The sequence below is a fragment of the Eublepharis macularius genome, chromosome 9 (assembly GCF_028583425.1).
Source record: "Eublepharis macularius isolate TG4126 chromosome 9, MPM_Emac_v1.0, whole genome shotgun sequence".
NCBI classification, from domain to species: domain Eukaryota; kingdom Metazoa; phylum Chordata; class Lepidosauria; order Squamata; family Eublepharidae; genus Eublepharis; species Eublepharis macularius.
The window spans coordinates 2,510,443-2,527,102 of record NC_072798.1 but is presented as its reverse complement, the minus strand read 5'-3'; the positions used below and the strand labels follow the sequence as shown (position 1 = coordinate 2,527,102).

The window sequence follows — 16,660 nt, the reverse complement described above, 5'->3', positions numbered from 1 at the left end:
GGCACTGGGCGCGAGCAAGGGGCTGGGCGAGACGGACCTTTGGTCCGATCTCGCCTTACGAGGGCGGCCGGCCGTGAGAGCGAAGTGGAGGGAGCCCCCGTATTCCGAGGCAGTCCACCCCCGCGGAGCAGTGGCCCAGTCAAGGAGGGAAGGCAGCCGCCTCCAGGCCCTGCGCGCAGGCTTCTCCCGGGCCAGACCCGTGCTTCTCCAGGGGGCGGGTGGGACCCAGGGATGGGTTGCCACTCTCCTGCCGGCAGCTGTGTGGGGGGGGGCGGGGGGGCGCCGGGAGGCTCTCCCGGGCGGGTTTGGGTTTGCTTCTGTGCAACGGCGGCGCGCGGCAGCCCAGCCAGGCTGGCTGGTTGTAAAAGACTCGAATGGAAAGCTCGGGTCCGCCGCTGACTGCTGCGAGAGCCCCACGTTTTATGCTGGGGGCGCAGGAGAACTGCGTGGGGTTAGCCGGCCCGGGGGCGCGAAGAACCATTGCCCGAAGTCTGAGACCCCCACCCAGAAGAGGTTCTTACAATTTGGTGGGGAGGGGGATTCATTTTGAGACCCGACAGCTATGAATGCAATGCACAGGGCACAATGAAGCCCAAATCTGAGAGGGGGGGGGCGCCCGCCCGCTCGCCCTTTCTGGTTGCTTTTTGATCCTGCCCCGGGGAAGAGTTCTGTGAGACTTTGTTTTTGCCTGTTTTGCCTGTGATCCTTTCCAAGAAGCACGGAGCATGCACAAAGCAGCTCCCTAGGTCTGGCTCACAGACACCCTCACAGCCATCACGTGGTTACGGTAGCATCAAGGGATGAAAACATGCCTCTAAGCAGGAGGCCGTCACAGATATAACCCCACAGGCCCAATTTTAATGCCAGCCGACATCCTGAAGCACAGCAATTTGCGTCCCAATCTTAGGCACATTAAAGCCCTCCTGGCGTTCATGTCTATGAAACTCCCAATACCACCAAATAGGGACAAAAGCCATTTGATATTAATAATAATAATAATAACAACATTCGATTTGTGTACCACCCTTCAGGACAACTTGATGCCCACTCAGAGCGGTTTACAAAGTATGTTATTATTATCCCCTCAACAAAGCACCCTGTGAGGTGGGTGGGGCTGAGAGAGCTCTGAGAGAGCTGTGACTAGCCCAAGGTCACCCAGCTGGCTTCAAGTGGAGGAGTGGGGAATCAAACCTGGCTCTCCAGATTAGAGTCCTGCTGCTCTTAAGTGACTGACCCAAGGTCACCCAGCTGGCTTCAAGTGGAGGAGTGGGGAATCAAACCTGGCTCTCCAGATTAGAGTCCTGCTGCTCTTAAGTGACTGACCCAAGGTCACCCAGCTGGCTTCAAGTGGAGGAGTGAGGAATCAAACCCGGCTCTCCAGATTAGAGTCCCGCACTCTTAACCACTACACCAAACTGGCTCTCAAGCACAATGGCCAAAACAAACAACTGGGTAAAAAGTAAAAGAAGGAAGACAGAAAACAAACTTCCTGGTTTTTCAATCCAGAGCAGCTGTGTTAAGTCTGTAGTTGCAGAATAGTAGAGACTGACCAAATTTATTGTAGCATAAGCTTTCAAGAACCACAGCCATGGTTCTCAAAAGCTGACGATGCATCTGATGAAGAGAGCTGTGATTCTCAAAAGCTCACAATGTATCTGACGAAGAGAGCTGTGATTCTCAAAAGCTCACAATGTATCTGACGAAGAGAGCTGTGGTTCTCAAAAGCTGACGATGCATCTGATGAAGAAAACTGTGGTTCTCAAAAGCTGATGATGCATCTGATGAAGAGAACTGTGGTTCTCGAAAGCTGGCAATGCATCTGATGAAAAGAGCTGTGGTTCTTGAAAGCTGACGATGCATCTGACGAAGAGAACTGTGGTTCTTGAAAACTTATGCTACGATAAAGTTGGTTAGTCTTACAGGTGCTACTGGATTCTTCATTATTTTGGTTTTTCAATGTTTACCTTTCATTGATTGTTGGAATAAGTGGAATTTGTAAAATGTGCACATTACATGCAGTCTTCCTTTAGAGCAGGACCCTCAGAAACGTTCCTCGAAGGAAATGTGTTACAGCTGGCAAGGAAAGCCCTGCCGGATCCGACCCCAGTGGGTCCCTCTAGACCAGCTTCCGCTGGGACACTCCCAAGCAATGTCTTTAGGACTTTTGCATGCTGAAGCTCAGCTTTACTGTCCTCTGAGTTTTCTTCAATGGCGGAGCAGGGGTGGGGGCTGACTCAGTGGCACAATGCCTGCTTTGCATGCAGAAGGCCCAAGTTTTGATCATTAGCTCATTTCCCACCTGAGACCCTGGGCAGCCACTCGCAGCCCAAATGCTGACACCGATGGACCCCAAGTGTGACCAATGTAATGTCCTCACACCTTGAAGTGCCCATTAATGGGGAGCAGAGGGCAACAACTGACACTCCCAGTGATGGTCCGCAGGCAGGATCTGATGGAAAGCCACCATTCTTGGTCCTGATTCTTTATCGTTGTTAAGGAATGTTTAGGCCCCATTTCTAAAAATCTTATTCTGAGCATACATTCAAGCTACCAGCACACAGAAATATGTAAACAAGGAAGAAAGGCCTTGCTCTAGTGTTAAGATCCTGTTTCTGGGTGAGACAAGTCAGAGAGCTAAGTATAAACATTCTCTTATTTTGGTTACTCTAATTAAATAAGTAAGTTTTCAACCCTGAATGAATTCCTTCCCAAGGAATATACATATCTCATACACAATTATGTAGTAAGATATATGGCTCCAGCTTCTCAAATGTTTGTATAAGTTGTCACTCAAGCTAGTGACATAGTAGGACATACCATGTTCTCTGGGAAAATGCGTCATTTTGACAGGGTTTCATTTTAACCTTTGATCTACTATTCTGTAAACAAATAGCAATTATTTGGTAAACAGTCAGTACTGAAGGGTATATAAAGCTCTCCAATGTGACTGGTCTTTACATGTCTCCCCCTAATGGAGAATGTGTCTGGGTATTGTCAAAGGCTTTCACGGCCGGAGAACGATGGTTGTTGTGGGTTTTCCGGGCTGTATTGCCGTGGTCTTGGCACTGTAGTTCCTGACGTTTCGCCAGCAGCTGTGGCTGGCATCTTCAGAGGTGTAGCACCAAAAGACAGAGATCTCTCAGTGTCACAGTGTCTCAGGGTCACAGTCCACACTGTGACACTGAGAGATCTCTGTCTTTTGGTGCTATACCTCCGAAGATGCCAGCCACAGCTGCTGGCGAAACGTCAGGAATTACAATGCCAAGACCACGGCAATACAGCCCGGAAAACCCACAACAACCAATGTGTCTGGGTTTAATAAATAAGAATAGTAGAGAGTCCAGTAGCACCTTTAAGACTAACCAATTTTATTGTAGCATAAGCTTTCAAGAGCCACAGCTCCCTTCATCAGATGCATCAACAGCTTTCGAGAAACACAGCTCTCTTCATCAGATGCATCAACAGCTTTTGAGAACCACAGCTCACTTCGTTAGATGCATCGACAGCTTTCAAGCACCACAGCTCTCTTCATCAGATGCATCAAATGCATCTGACGAAGAGAGCTGTGGTTCTCGAAAGCTTATGCATCAATAAAGTTGTTTAGTCTTAAAGGTGCCACTGAACTGTTTACTACTTTGCAACTACAGACTAACACAGCTGACTCCTCTGGATAAATAAACAATAAATCCATTTTTCTTCTGTAATCAATGTGTTTGGTATCTTGGAATATATGTCTTGGAATATAAGTGGTAGTAGGGGACTTATGAATTGGCAGCAGCGTACTGGATGTGCGTTTGCGTGTGTGCATGAGTGCTCAGATTTCCTACAGTGTCAAGCTTTGCTGCTTTCTTTCCTTGTTATTGAGGGTGGTCATTTCTCCAGAATGGGACCCATGAAGTAACTGAGACCTTTTTTCTGTATCTGATGCTGCATTCTTGAGCCCTTCCATTATCTCAACCTGGCATACCTGCCTAGTTTCAGTAGTCCTGTAGGCTTAGGGTGCCACAAGTACTCTCTTTCCCAAAGATGTTGGCTGTTGTCTTCCCTGCTTCCCTGCTGACAACAACAACACAACGTTACATCCTTAAGGGAAGGGAGTGCATGTGTGTTTCCTCGCACATGTGCTCTGCAGATTGATCTTACGTATTTGTTCCGCTTAGAAATATACACCATGCTTTTCAACTTCAAAAAATAACCCTTAAAGCAACTTACAAACAATTAAATATATAACATAACATAAATATAACATTAAAAAAATATAACAAAAATATAAAAGTGACCAAAAAAATCCAGTAATGCACACCAGTATGATTAAAGAAGAATGTAAAAAGCTGTATTCTTTACACACAATGACAGTATTAAGTTCAAGAAATTTGCGAAGCAACTGGTGGGCGGAGGGCGGATCTGCCAGAACAGAAACTTTGGCAGGCTCTTTTTAGTGCAGTTCCCAACTGACCCATCAAAACTGCGACAATTTCCTCTTGGGCGATTCTCCACCTGCCTTCGCCAAGCTTGGATCTCACCAGCGAGGTTTTCCTGATGTGCCATACAGTGGACACCACCATAGGGAACCCTTGGTCTTGGGCCAAGCTCTTATGGCACCAACCAGATGCGACAGCTGAGCGCACCCCTGGCCCTTCCCACATGACGACTGCTTTGTCTCAGGAACAGCACCAACTTCAAAGAGAGGTCTTTCCTTCCCAGCTCACCTGAACCACTTGCTCAACTCCAGCACAGTCTGGTAGCGGGCCGGGGTTGTTTGTAAGTGCCGGCATGCTTTGCATAAGTGAAGGGACCAGGGGGTGTGTTTGACAGGGGTCAGCCACGACCGCCACTGAAAGTAACTCTCGTATTGCTCTGAGTTCCGATCCAGCTCTTGCAAGAAGAGGGCTAGCTTTTGCGGAGAGGGAAAGTCACTGATGTGAATGAACGAACTGGGGGGCAAATAATGCTCATAGTTCTTCCGAGGTGGCCCACAGACGACTGGCACCGATCCTGAAAGCAAGGCTGTCTTCCAAAGTTTCTCGGTGATGTAGTCCTTGTGCACGGAGTTTTCAAAGGCCAAGTAGAACTTATACTGGGATAAAACATCGAGTTGCTTTTGCCGAGAAAGAGGCAAGTGCCGGTACCCGTACACGTCCACTTGGATGTACTTCTTCAATTCCTGGTAGTACTGGACTCGGACGGAGGCTGGGTTCCAGTTGCTCACAACCCATGCCGCCAACTTGGACTTGGGTGGGATGGTGAACTTCTGGGGCTGGGGGAGGATTTCCAGCCACCCATAAGGGGTGAAGATATCCGAGTCTCTCCGGTAGGACATTGTGAGGTTGAAGCGCTTGTCCATGAAGTGCAAGTTGCTGGTGTAACTGGGAGACTCCAGATTGAACCAGACCCAGCGTTGGGAAGGCGGTCTCGGGCGTCGGGGGAGATATCGCGGGCTTTTGCACACATCGTAATGGTGTATGATCACGGCGTCGGCCTTTGGATACCACACGCGGTTGGCTGTGATGTGGCAATCGGGAATGCCCAGAAGCTCCGAACATTTTCTGATGGGGAAACGGACCCCAAAGGGCCACTTCCACAGCAGGATGGTGAGGTTGGAGGCAGCCGAGCCCCGGTCCGGTTGGGGCTGCAGAATGGGGGAAATGGAGCCGGGCATCTCCAGGTTGCAGATGTAGGAAAAGAATATCGTGCTGAGTACCTGGACGAGCAGGAAGTTGAACACGAGCCAACTTGCTGGAGTTCTCCACCGTCTGAAGGAATCCATGGACATGCTTGGAAAGGGTAGAGAGGACACAAAGCAAAAAGTAACAACAACAGCAGCAGCAGCAAGCTTATATACCTCTCTTTGAGACAGATTAGTGCCCCGCTCAGAGCTGTGAACAAAGTCAGTGTTATTATTATCCCCACTATACAGCTGGGGAGCTGGGCTGAGAGGAACCAGGTTACAATTCATACATAAATAATTCAGAATTCATAACAGAGCAACAAGAAAGGCCAGGGCTTTTTTTTCAGCTGGAATGCGGTGGGACGGCGTTCCGGCACCTCTTGAAAATGGTCACATGGCTGGTGGCCCCGCCCCCTGCTCTCCAGACAGAGGGGAGTTGAGATTGCCCTCCACGCTGCTTGGCGGCGCGGAGGGCAATCTCAACTCCCCTCTGTCTGGAGATCAGGGGGCGGGGCCACCAGCCATGTGACCATTTTCTCCATGGGCAACCCACTGAGTTCCACCACCTCTTTTCCCAGGAAAAAAGCCCTGTGAAAGGCTTCATACAAAATCTTCAGAGTTCATAAGCATATTCTGCAATAACCACGACCGGCTGGCTAGCAAACAGTTTCTGGATTATTTGTGTATGACTTGTAATTTGGTTCCTGTCTGATGTTTACTTGTATTTATCTTGAACGAAGCTGGAAAGCACGGTCCCTTTAAATTCTGGCTCTAGCACTTTGTGTAAATAAGTTTACAAGCACTGTTGCGCTTTTGAATATTGTTCTATTGTATATGCCATTGTGTCTGGCAGCTAAATTAAGACCTGGTGCGCTTTCTTCTTTCTGCAAATTATATTGCAGAAAAAATAATAATTTGTAACTCTGGTTTATCGTCGTCTCTTAGTAGGCCTTGTCATGGCGTTGTTACCGTGACTCTCCCTCTTCCCTTGTTTTCTCCAGGGGAACTGATCTCTGTCACCTGGAGATTCATTGTAATTCCAGGAGATCTCCAGCCACCACCTGGAGGCTGGCAACGGTACAACCCACCCACAAAGGCCTTTCCTATGCAATGAATGCTGCCTCTGAGGTGCAGATGGACTTCTGTTTTGTTGCAATAGGCTACCAGGGCTGGCCCTCTCTCAGGCAGCCCTCCTAACCCCCTAGGTAGGGACTCCCGGGGAGGTGCCCTGGGAAAGACCCTGAGAATGGCCAGAGTAGGCCACGCTGGGCTAGCCGGACCAGCGGTCAGCATCACACAGCCAGGGAAAGCAGTCGTAGATACCTGGATCCCAGAAGTTACGGGCTAAAGCTCATTCGTGGCGTTGCACCTGGAAACCAACAAGGGGCTAGTGCTTTAGGGTGGGCAAGGCCTGTTGAAGACTCTAGCAGACAGAGTTGCCAGATCTGGGTTGGGAAATTCCTGGAGATTGGGGGGTGGAGCCTGAGGGGTTGGGGTTGGGGTTGGGGAGGGGCCTCAGCGGGGTATAATGCCATAGAGTCCACCCTCCAAAGCAGCCATTTTCTCCAGGGGAGCTGGTCTCTGTAATCTGCGGGTCCCTTTTAATTCCAGATCTCTAAGCCCCACCTGGAAATTGGCAACCCTAAGACACACACTCAAAATTAGCACCCAGGACTTACGTTCCCTGCCTCTGGGCTTGGCCTCGCACGCCTGCAAAAATGCCCCTTGCAAGGCACCAGTGCAAAAAAGAGGCACCCAGAAGCCCACCAGGGCTGGATTCCAGGGGAGGGATTGGCCACAGAAGTGACTGACAGGAGGCTGCACGTGCTCAGAGGGTGTCCTGTGCTGTCAGCACTGAGGACAAAGGAAGGGGCGGTTTACTCCCCAGAAGCAGGGAAATGAGAGCCACGCGCCTCTGCTACTCTGCAGGGTTGACAGCTCCAGCGAGGGAATTCCTGTAGGTTTGAGCGTGGAGCCTGGGGACGTCCTGGAGGATCTCTGGGAATTGCAACAGAGCTGCAGGCTGCAGAGAGCCGTTCCCCTGCAGGAAAGGGCTGCATTGGGGCGGGGGGGGGGACACGCTAGGGCATTACACCCTGCCGAGCACCCTCCCCTCCGCAAACCCTGCTCTCCCCAGGATCCAAAATCCAGGAATCTCCCTACCTGCCATTGGCAGTGCAGGCCTGAAGCCTGGCGTGGGGTGGAAGAGGCCACATGGAGGGAATTCATGGGGTTCCGTAAAGATTAACCATCCCCTCCTCATAAAAAGGTCTTCCATGTGTATACCTGCTACAGGGGGAGGCCGGAAAATTCCATTCTGCTGATGGGAAATTTTAGTCTGGCTCAGGGTTGCCAACCCGCAGGAGGGGCAAAGGTTCCCAGTCCACCGGTGGAAGCAGCGGACCCCCATACGGAGCCTCAGCCCCCTGCCGCCTCTTACCTTGCCGGCAGGAGGGAAACAGGCTGGGAGCGGGTCCAGGAGCTCTGGAGTATGCGCCTGCACCTTCCAGACCCTTTGTTGTTGCTCTGGGAACAAGGTCCTTCCAGGTACCACAACAAAGACTTTGCAGTGCCCGCCTCATGTCCTCATCTCCAAGAAGCAGGTCCGGCGATTTCTGGGACTGCTGGGGTATTATGGGCGGTTCCTCCCCCCACTTCGCCTCCCGCGCAGCACCTCTAACAGACTGCTTAAGAAAGGGGTTGCCCAACCAGGTCCGGTGGACCCGGGAGCTGGAGACGGCTTTCAAGGACCTGCGGTCTGCCCTCTCGAATACCACCGCCCTGTGGAACCCGGACTTTGACCGGCCCCCCTTCACGCTGGCCACAGACGCTTCCGACACCGGCCTCGGGGCGGTCCTGACTCGGGAGCGCAACGGAGTGGGCGTCGCCATCCTCTTCCCGAGTCGGAAGCTGCAACCCGCAGAGAGGCGCTATGCGACGGTGGAGCGGGAAGCCCTGGCCGTCAAATGGGCGGTGGGGGCCCTGCAGTACTACCTGGCCAACAACCCCTTCGTGCTGCTGACGGACCACGCCCCCTTGCAGTGGCTCCACCGCATGAAGGCCCACAATCCTCGGGTCCTGCGGTGGTACCTCTCCCTACTGCCATTCCAGTTCACCATCAAGTACCGCCAGGGAGCGCGACACATCGATGCGGACTTCATGTCCCGACTGTTTGAGGCCGACCCCGACCCCCACAAGACAAAAGCCAAGTGGGGGGGGGTGTCCGGGGTCTGAGGCACAGCCCCCGGCCTCGCCAGTAGGAAGCAGTGGGAGACAGCCGGGAGGCAGCGGCCCTGCTGCCCCGGCCAGCCTTCAGAGCCAGAACCTGCCTATGCCAGGGGAAAGGGGCAAAGGTCCAAGGCCCCAGGGGGCTAGAAGGGGCAGGGCAAGGCCAGCTAGCCCCACCCTCCAGGGAGAAGGCAGGGGGCTGGGCGAAGCAGAGGGAGAAGGCAAGGGCGGGGGGAATAGGGACTCAGCAGCGGCCCAAACAGAGCCCTTACCAGCCGAGGAGGAGAAGCAGCCACTACAGCTCAGAGAGCCACACCCCAGCCACACCCCTCATCTCTGCCGGGTGCCAGCATCAGGCGCATGCGCACGTCATGTATTGCCTGTGCCACAACGGCTGGAGGGGAGAGGAGTTTGGTGACGAGACTCAAGGATCTGTAGGTTGTTCCATTTAGTTCAGTTCTATCTTGCCTTCGGGTCCCAAGGAATCTTATAGTGCGCTGAGCCGTGCTTGAGCCTTTATGCCCCCAAATGCTGACAGATGACAAACAAAAGTCCCTCTAATTGTCACAACCTCAACCGTCAACAGTGGGTCTCCAGTACTGGCATCCTTCCATACTGTCCCGGCAATTGGATCCTGTCTGTGATGCATTCCTCTATACAGACCCAGGCTATTTTCACAACTCACCCTGCACAGCGACTTGGGCTACAGACAAACATCTGCCATTGAGGTGTTGTGTTATTCTGTAACGGCCTTCGTCTGTCTGTTCTGCATTCCCCACAGTGAAGGTTTGGTTGACCAGAGAAATGGAGGCAGTCTTTTCCTCGCAAGGGTTACAGTGCCCATGAACAGACAAAATCTGGTCTTTCCATTTCTTTGTCTCAGGGTCGTATTTCTCCACCAGTTTCTGCATTGTTGGATCAAGCGGGAGAATGAGTGACTGACTGTGCGCTTTGCTTTGGCTCCTGCCGGCGGACGGGGCGGCAGCTAGAATTGTAGGGTCGGAAGGAGTCGCCAGGGTCATCTAGTCCAGCCCCGAAGTTGACATAGTTTAATACTGTACAGGAGACAATGACCACAGAGGGGAAAGCTCTGGAACCCCTCCTCTTCACATTCAGCCAAACAACGGTAGGGCCACAGCAGATGAACTGAATCAAAAACCTGAAATGATAATAGGAGCACAGGCCGCTTTCAGGACATGTCCTCACTAGCTGTTGCTAGGCAACCATAACAGTATTTCCTCCTCCACGTTGAGATTGCTGATGAAAACAATTGCAAAGTTTCTTCGTTGTTCCAGCAGTCATAGCCGCCAGACACAAGGGGGGGGGGAGGAGTGCTGAGAACTACAGCGCCCAGATAAAATTGCATCACCTGGCATGTTAAAGAATATGTGCCTGGCATCGTGTATAGATTGGCGCTCTCCGGGGCCAGGCTGGAGGACTCAATGCCACATGACCGACATGACTCACCCAGTTCAACAGCACTGAACCCCCCTCCAAGCCAGTATCGTGTAGAAAGGTGGTTAGCGTTTCAGAGTAGGATCTGGGAGACCCCGGTTCAAACTGGTTAGTCTGAAAGGTGCTACTGGACTCTTTGCTATGTCGCTCTACTGCAGAAGCTCAGTGGGTGACTTTTGTTCAGCCACACATTCTCAGCTTAACCTACCTCACAGGGTTGTTGTGAGGATAATATGATGCCAGCTGCTTTGGGTCCCCAAGAAGAATGATGTCAGTTGCTTTGGGCCCCCATTGTGGAGAAAGGCCATATAGAAATGAAGTAAATATAGATGAACTGGGGGGGGGTCAGACAAAAAGTCAGTAATTCAGTGGGTTTGAAGAAGAGAAGGGTGTAGGGACAGGTGAGCATACGAAGGCTGCCAGGGGGAGGGGAAAGAGGAAATAGTGTGGGGAAGGGGATACTGGGAAAAGTGAAGTACCCCTCCCCAGTCCATGCAGGTACCCCCACCGTGCAATTGAGCTGGCCAGAGGATAAGGGGCAACTTCGTACGTTCCCGGTACAATTTGCGAGATGGTAGGCCTTTCTCTCCTCACACTGCACTGTGGCTAGAGTCATGTTATTCACAGCTGTGGCTTAACCAATCAGTTTTTTTTTTTTTGCCTGAGTATATGGAAATCTTTATTTTTTTTTTTGATATCATACGTAACAATGTTCAGATACAACAATACATAAACATCAAAACACTAACAGTCAGCATTAGTCAAGTGTGCAAATATTATACATAATCAACAGGATTCTAATACAGTGTTAAGCAAGCTAATTACAACTGCATCGGGAGAAGCATGTATAGGCACATCCAGTACGCCGCATAATAAATCCATAATTCAAATTTCGGGGTTTATAATCGCATAGTGAGGTAGCTTAGAGATCAGCCATTCATTCTGAGATAAAAATTCCAGAAAAGGGTACCATTGTGCGTAAAATTGTGTAGGTTTGGAGGGGTTTTGCAATGTTCGAATTCTGTCTGTTATCTTTTCCATTATAAGGTGATCCCACACTATTCTATACCATATGTCAAGAGTGGGTGGGTATTGCGATTTCCACCTGAGTGCAATTGTGGTTTTTGCAGCTACTAGGAGAAACCAATCAGTTTTAATGAACACTCTTGATAACAACATTCTCTATTTCCCCACACGGAGGCCCAATGATCACAGACAAATGGACTAGTTTTCCAATCTGACTGAAGTTTCCCTTTGGAAAAGTTTTCCCTAGTATAAACTTTGCTATCTGTCGGTGGAACGACGGCTTAGCAAACCACATTGCTTTTCAAATTGGGGCTACCAGGAACAGTGCAAGAAGAGGAAGAAAAAATAAAGTATCGCCCGAAGCAGCTTTACTCCAGATCCTGGAGCTCAGGGCCAAGCTACAAGTGATGAATGACACTTGAAGAGCAAGTGTATTTCTCTCTGTTCACTTGCCCTCCACTCACTCCACTTGCCGTTCAAGTGTCATTCATCACTTGTAGCTTGGCCCTCAGTCTCAGGCCGCTTTCTTAGGTTTGCTGTGCTCATGCAGAAACATGGGGGGGGGGGGAGGAATCTCATGGCTGAAGTGTGGGGTGGATCTTTGAACCAAGGAGCAGGGGACGGGTCCCTTGGCACTGCCGCAGCGTCCCAAGCACCTGGATCACCAAAGGACATCTTCCATTTGTGCCTTGAGTGCCAGGTGGAAGGTCCAATCACTCTGCCCTGTATTTGCACAGGTACGGCAAGGTGTCGGCACAGGAGCGCTGCAGCCATTTCTGGGCGTCTGGAAGGCAGGAGAGCGAGGGAGAGGACCATGTGAGCAGCTAGAAGCAGCCTGTGGAGAAGGCAGAGGGCAGACTCCATTCAAGGGACTGCTGCAGGCCAGCTTGGGCAATTTTTAGGATACAGGCAATCAGTTCTTGAGATTCTCACTGAGAAAATAAATAAATGAGTCCTGTGTATGTTTCCTTGGACAGAACGGAATGAGCCTCTTCGATAGGTGAGTGTGCATGGGACAGCTGCTAGGAAATTGCATAAAGAAATAAACAGATGTCGTGCACATTCACACATGAAGCTGCCTTATACCGAACGAGGCCCTTGGCCCATCAAGGTCAGTTTCGTCTACTCAAACTGGCAGCCGCTCTCCAGGTGGTGGTTTTTACATCCCCTGATCCTTGTAACTGGAGATGTCGGGCCAAGCAGGCGCTCTACAAGTGAGCCATGGCCCCTCCATGCATTTTGGGTAGTTTAGCGTAGTGGTGGCAGGCATGAGGGATTCAGAGGCCTTCCGTGGAGGACAATGCCAGTTGTGCATGGTGCAATCATGGGCATACTTTGGACAAACCCAAGTTCCTCCACCCAACTACCCGAGACACTAATCTTTCAAGTGTCACTCTTTCCTCCCTCTGGAATGAAATAGAGCACAGGAGACATTGAGGGTCAAGGGTGGAAAGCAAGGAGGTTGAATGGCAACCAGGGCAGGGGGCTCTGATGGACTTGCCACCCTCCACACATTAATTTCTCTGCCCTGAACCTTTTTTTCATACTTGTGTTCTGGATATTGGCCATGGAGACGCACTCGTAGGCGGAGATGGCGGTGCTGAGGCTGCGGCAGTCCCAGAGAGGCGAAGCGTAGGAGGATCCATCGCTCCATTCCCAGGCCATGTACTGTTGGGGTGAAAGAAAGACGTCCCATGAAGAAAGAGGACTTGGGGGTTGCCCCCATGCCTACTGGGAAGCACGAAGGCCAGCAGAGCAGCACAGTCAGGAGGTGATGTGAGGAGCAATCCAAACACCCGGGGAACGCAGCTGGCCAAGGTGATTTTGTGTGTTTCCTTGAGGAGTGGGGGTGAGGCAGAAGTCAAGAGGTAGTAATCTGAGAAGCACATGGCCGCCAACAGCTCAGTAGAGGATTTTGCCTCCCTTTGATCTGGAGCGGAATTTCAAAGAAGGCCGAATGTCTGTAGCCATGTGTAAATTTTCAGCCCTGCTGAAGGAGACCAGCGGTCCATCTAGTCCAGCCTCCTGTATCTCACTGTGGCCAACCAGTTACTATGGAGAGCTTGGAACAGGGCATAGATGCATTCCTGGAGACTTTGGGGGTGCAGCTGGGAGGGGCGGGGTTTGGGGAGAGGAGGGACCTCAGTGGGGTATAATGCCATAGAGTCCACCCTTCAAAGCGGCCACTTTCTCCAGGGGAACTGATCTCTATTGCCTGGAGATCAGTTGTAATTCTGGGAGATCTCCACCCACCACCCTAAATATGCCTGGAGGCTATTGGCTCTGCTCTGTTTAAAGATCAGTGTTAAAGAAACAGAAGCTCTGGCAGGGAGCCTCATGGCGCCTGCCAAGCAAAGGGTTTAAAGGCTTTTTTAAAAAATGCCCCATGAATCCATATCAATGCAAACAATAAAAGAGATTTCAGAAAGGCCTTTGCTAATTTAAAAGGAGTATCGGGGAATACTATAGCCCAATATTCAGAAGCTAGCTCTCACCCCCCCAAATTGAAATGGGAAGCACTGCGTCTCTTTCCAAGTTGGGAGAGGGGAGGAACTGCATTTTAATCTTCCATTCTGTGTGCAGCAACCAAACAGACTAGTTTTGGAAACAGCAGCCATGACAGAGAGGCGGGGGCTATGGCAGGAGAGGGAGGACAAGTCTTTCCCCAGGCCCCTTTCCTAACTTTAACTGCCTTTCACCTGGAGCTGTTATCTGAACTGAGGAGGGGGGCAGTCTAGTACCTGTTGTGTGACCCATCTAAATAGCAAGAGCCAATTCCTGTCCGGTTGGTAACAGAGCATGCATGGGGGTGGGTGGGGGCTTTGCCAGGCTCTGGTCGGAACCTGGCCCCATACTGCAGCTGCTACTGACACTTCACTGAGGCCTGCCATCTCCAGGTTAGGAAATTCCTGGAGATTTTGGGATGGAGTCTGGGAGGTGGGGTTTTGGGAAGGAAGGAGCCTCAGCAGAGTATAATGCCATAAAACCCTCCCTCAAAAATAGCTATGCTTTCCAGGGGAACCAATCTCTGTAATCTGGAGATCGGTTGCAAAATAGAAAAGAGTCCAGGAGCACCTTTAAGACTAACTGACTTTACTGTAGCATAAGCTTTCGAGAATCACAGCTCTCTTCATCCGATGCAAGAGATCAGTTGTAATGCTGGGAGATCGCCAGGTCGCAATTGTGACTTCAGAGCCCATCTCCTGTCCAGTTTGGCACTGCAGACCTTTGCATGGAAAGAGCTTGGAGGCAGGAAGGGAAGAACTGACTCCATGGCTGCGTGTCGCTGCCAGACCAGTCCAGACGTTGCTAGCACCCTTGGCTTTCAGGTAGGAAGACACCATTTCCCCCTCATGTGAAGAAAGCACGGATGCCAGCTGAGCCCCAGACTTCAGTGCCTGGCACAGGACCTGCAAAGGGAAAGAAGTGGCAAGACCAACACCGTGCTCAGACCTCCACCACAACGGAGTCCCCCCATCGTGGCCGCAGAAGCAAGCTGTACTCGTTGACTTACTTCAGCTCGTTCCCATGTGGCTGGAGAGCTGAGGAAGTGGTAGCAGCGCCGTTTGTAATAGAGCGCTCCTGCAGGGCATCGGGAACGAGGGTCCGGGGAGCCGTTGCTGGCACCTGGCAGAAACAGAGAAGGGGTTTGAGAAGGAAGCTGCTGCACCCAACTTCTGTAATGAGAGGAATAGTCAATAGGGCCTGCCAGTGGTGGGCAATCTCCCACTGGTTTTCCTGCTTGCCCACTGGTCGCTGGCAAATAGCAGGATGTTTTTGGCTGCCTGGAGATTGCCCACCACCGGCAGGTACCCCAGGGATATGCATGGTACACAAGCTCCTAGCAGATGCAAAAGACATCACTTCTGGAAGTGACGTTGGTGTGCTGGCCGCAGTACTGCTCCCGAGCTTCATTTGGGGCCAAAATCGGATGTGACGTCACCATGCAAGCACTGGGAGGTACAACACACAGAAGCCACAAGGGCCGTTTCCAGACGGCTTACCTGCCCCCGGAACGTCGCGCCATGTTGTGGGGAAAACGTGAAATATCGCGTTTTCTCGCGCGAGTTTTGCGTGACGTCGAGTGCCCGGCATGCCCCCCACCCTTTACCGGGAGGGTATGGGGACCTAATACTCTCGAAAGCTGCTTAGGTGATCGAGAGTTGCCAGGACACACCCTGGAGGTTGTCTCTGTCTTTTCATTCCTTACTATTTGGAGATGATGTGTTATGCTGTGTACTTTGAATAACTGCTACATAGTGGTAACTGCCAGGAAGGAGATGTTTACATATACCAGCAAAGGAATGTTTTGATTGCTCCCTCCCCCTTCCTCCCCCTAATTGCCTCTTCTCTCTCCTCCTCTTCTGTATTTGACCAGTCTCTGTATCAGGCATCTGACGAAGAGAGCTGTGGCTCTCGAAAGTTTATGCTACAATAAAATTGGTTAGTCTTAAAGGTGCTACTGGACTCTTTTTGATTTTGCTACCACAGACTAACACGGCTAACTCCTCTGCATCTATATCAAGCTAAGAACACTAAAATAGCACCCCCCATTTTCACTGCTTGCTTTCTTTGCCTGGCTGAGCCCGGATAGAAGCCCAGCTTAATGGGACTGGGGTTGGAGATGCAAAATCTCACCTGCGTGCTGGTCTGGAGTGGGCGGAAAGTGGTCCAAAGTGCAGCCTATCCAGGGCAGTCCTGCATCCTTGGAATATTTATAGGAAGGGAGGCTGTGGTGACGGTGTCTGATCGAAGACAGCCAAGTGTCCGGCCAGCCCCAAAGCAAATAGGACCCACCTTCTGCATTGGGTAGACGTTCCAGGAAATTTAACACAGGAACGGTCTGGAAATTCAGGAGAAATTTGATCGCCCAGACGTGCCACATTCCATTGTATGTTGGGACACGTGGCAAGGCCCGATCCCTGTCAGTTTCCGGGATGCCAACTGTGCCGCTTTCTGCCAGTGTGATGCCGCCCAGTTTCAGGGGCAGAGTTTGGAAGACCATTAAAGGACAGCAAATAGCCAATTAGTTCTTTTATTATCATAGTATGAAAATGATAAGGGTGGATTAAATAATTAAAATAAAGACAAGGAGACCAGGTGGGATATCAGAATAAATATTAGACGGCCCAGAAGCTGATAAGGGCAAAGATCCTGCGTGTGCCAGCTGTGCCTTTCCAGGAGGCCACGGGATCGTGTGTTCCTTGCCAAGGCCTGATGCTTGCAGATAGCAGGCACTTATCCAGTAAACAGAATTGTTACTCTAATGGTCTACGCATGCAT

The 16,660-nt window shown here is 51.0% G+C and overlaps 2 protein-coding genes across 2 annotated transcripts; both read right to left on the bottom strand.

Annotated features, from left to right (window-relative positions):
• Nucleotides 1-4,705: 4,705 nt before the first annotated feature.
• LOC129335764 (3-galactosyl-N-acetylglucosaminide 4-alpha-L-fucosyltransferase FUT3-like) lies at nucleotides 4,706-5,773 on the bottom strand. The gene has a single exon (XM_054988554.1). The coding sequence runs from the start codon at nucleotides 5,771-5,773 to the stop codon at nucleotides 4,706-4,708; it is 1,068 nt and encodes a 355-aa protein (XP_054844529.1).
• Nucleotides 5,774-11,135: 5,362 nt separating this feature from the next.
• Nucleotides 11,136-16,382, bottom strand: LOC129335762 (uncharacterized). The gene is made up of 5 exons (XM_054988553.1): nucleotides 16,016-16,382; nucleotides 14,892-15,004; nucleotides 14,470-14,787; nucleotides 12,823-13,105; nucleotides 11,136-12,161 (listed from the first exon to the last, which is right to left on the bottom strand). Exons 1-5 carry the CDS (start codon nucleotides 16,380-16,382, stop codon nucleotides 12,091-12,093), a joined length of 1,152 nt encoding a protein of 383 aa, XP_054844528.1. The 3' UTR covers nucleotides 11,136-12,090.
• Between the last annotated feature and the right edge of the window lie 278 nt (nucleotides 16,383-16,660).

Excerpts from the sequence above, each read along its gene's own strand:
- LOC129335762 (XM_054988553.1), bottom strand. The coding sequence starts at position 16,382 with ATGGTCTTCCAAACTCTGCCCCTGAAACTGGGCGGCATCACACTGGCA. Across the intron at positions 13,106-14,469 it reads AAAGCTTATGCTACAGTAAA|GCATGGGGGCAACCCCCAAG; the intron begins GTCAGTTAGTCT and ends GCTTCCCAGTAG. Across the intron at positions 12,162-12,822 it reads CAACCTCCTTGCTTTCCACC|ACGCCCAGAAATGGCTGCAG; the intron begins CTTGACCCTCAA and ends CCTGCCTTCCAG.
- LOC129335764 (XM_054988554.1), bottom strand. The coding sequence starts at position 5,773 with ATGTCCATGGATTCCTTCAGACGGTGGAGAACTCCAGCAAGTTGGCTC.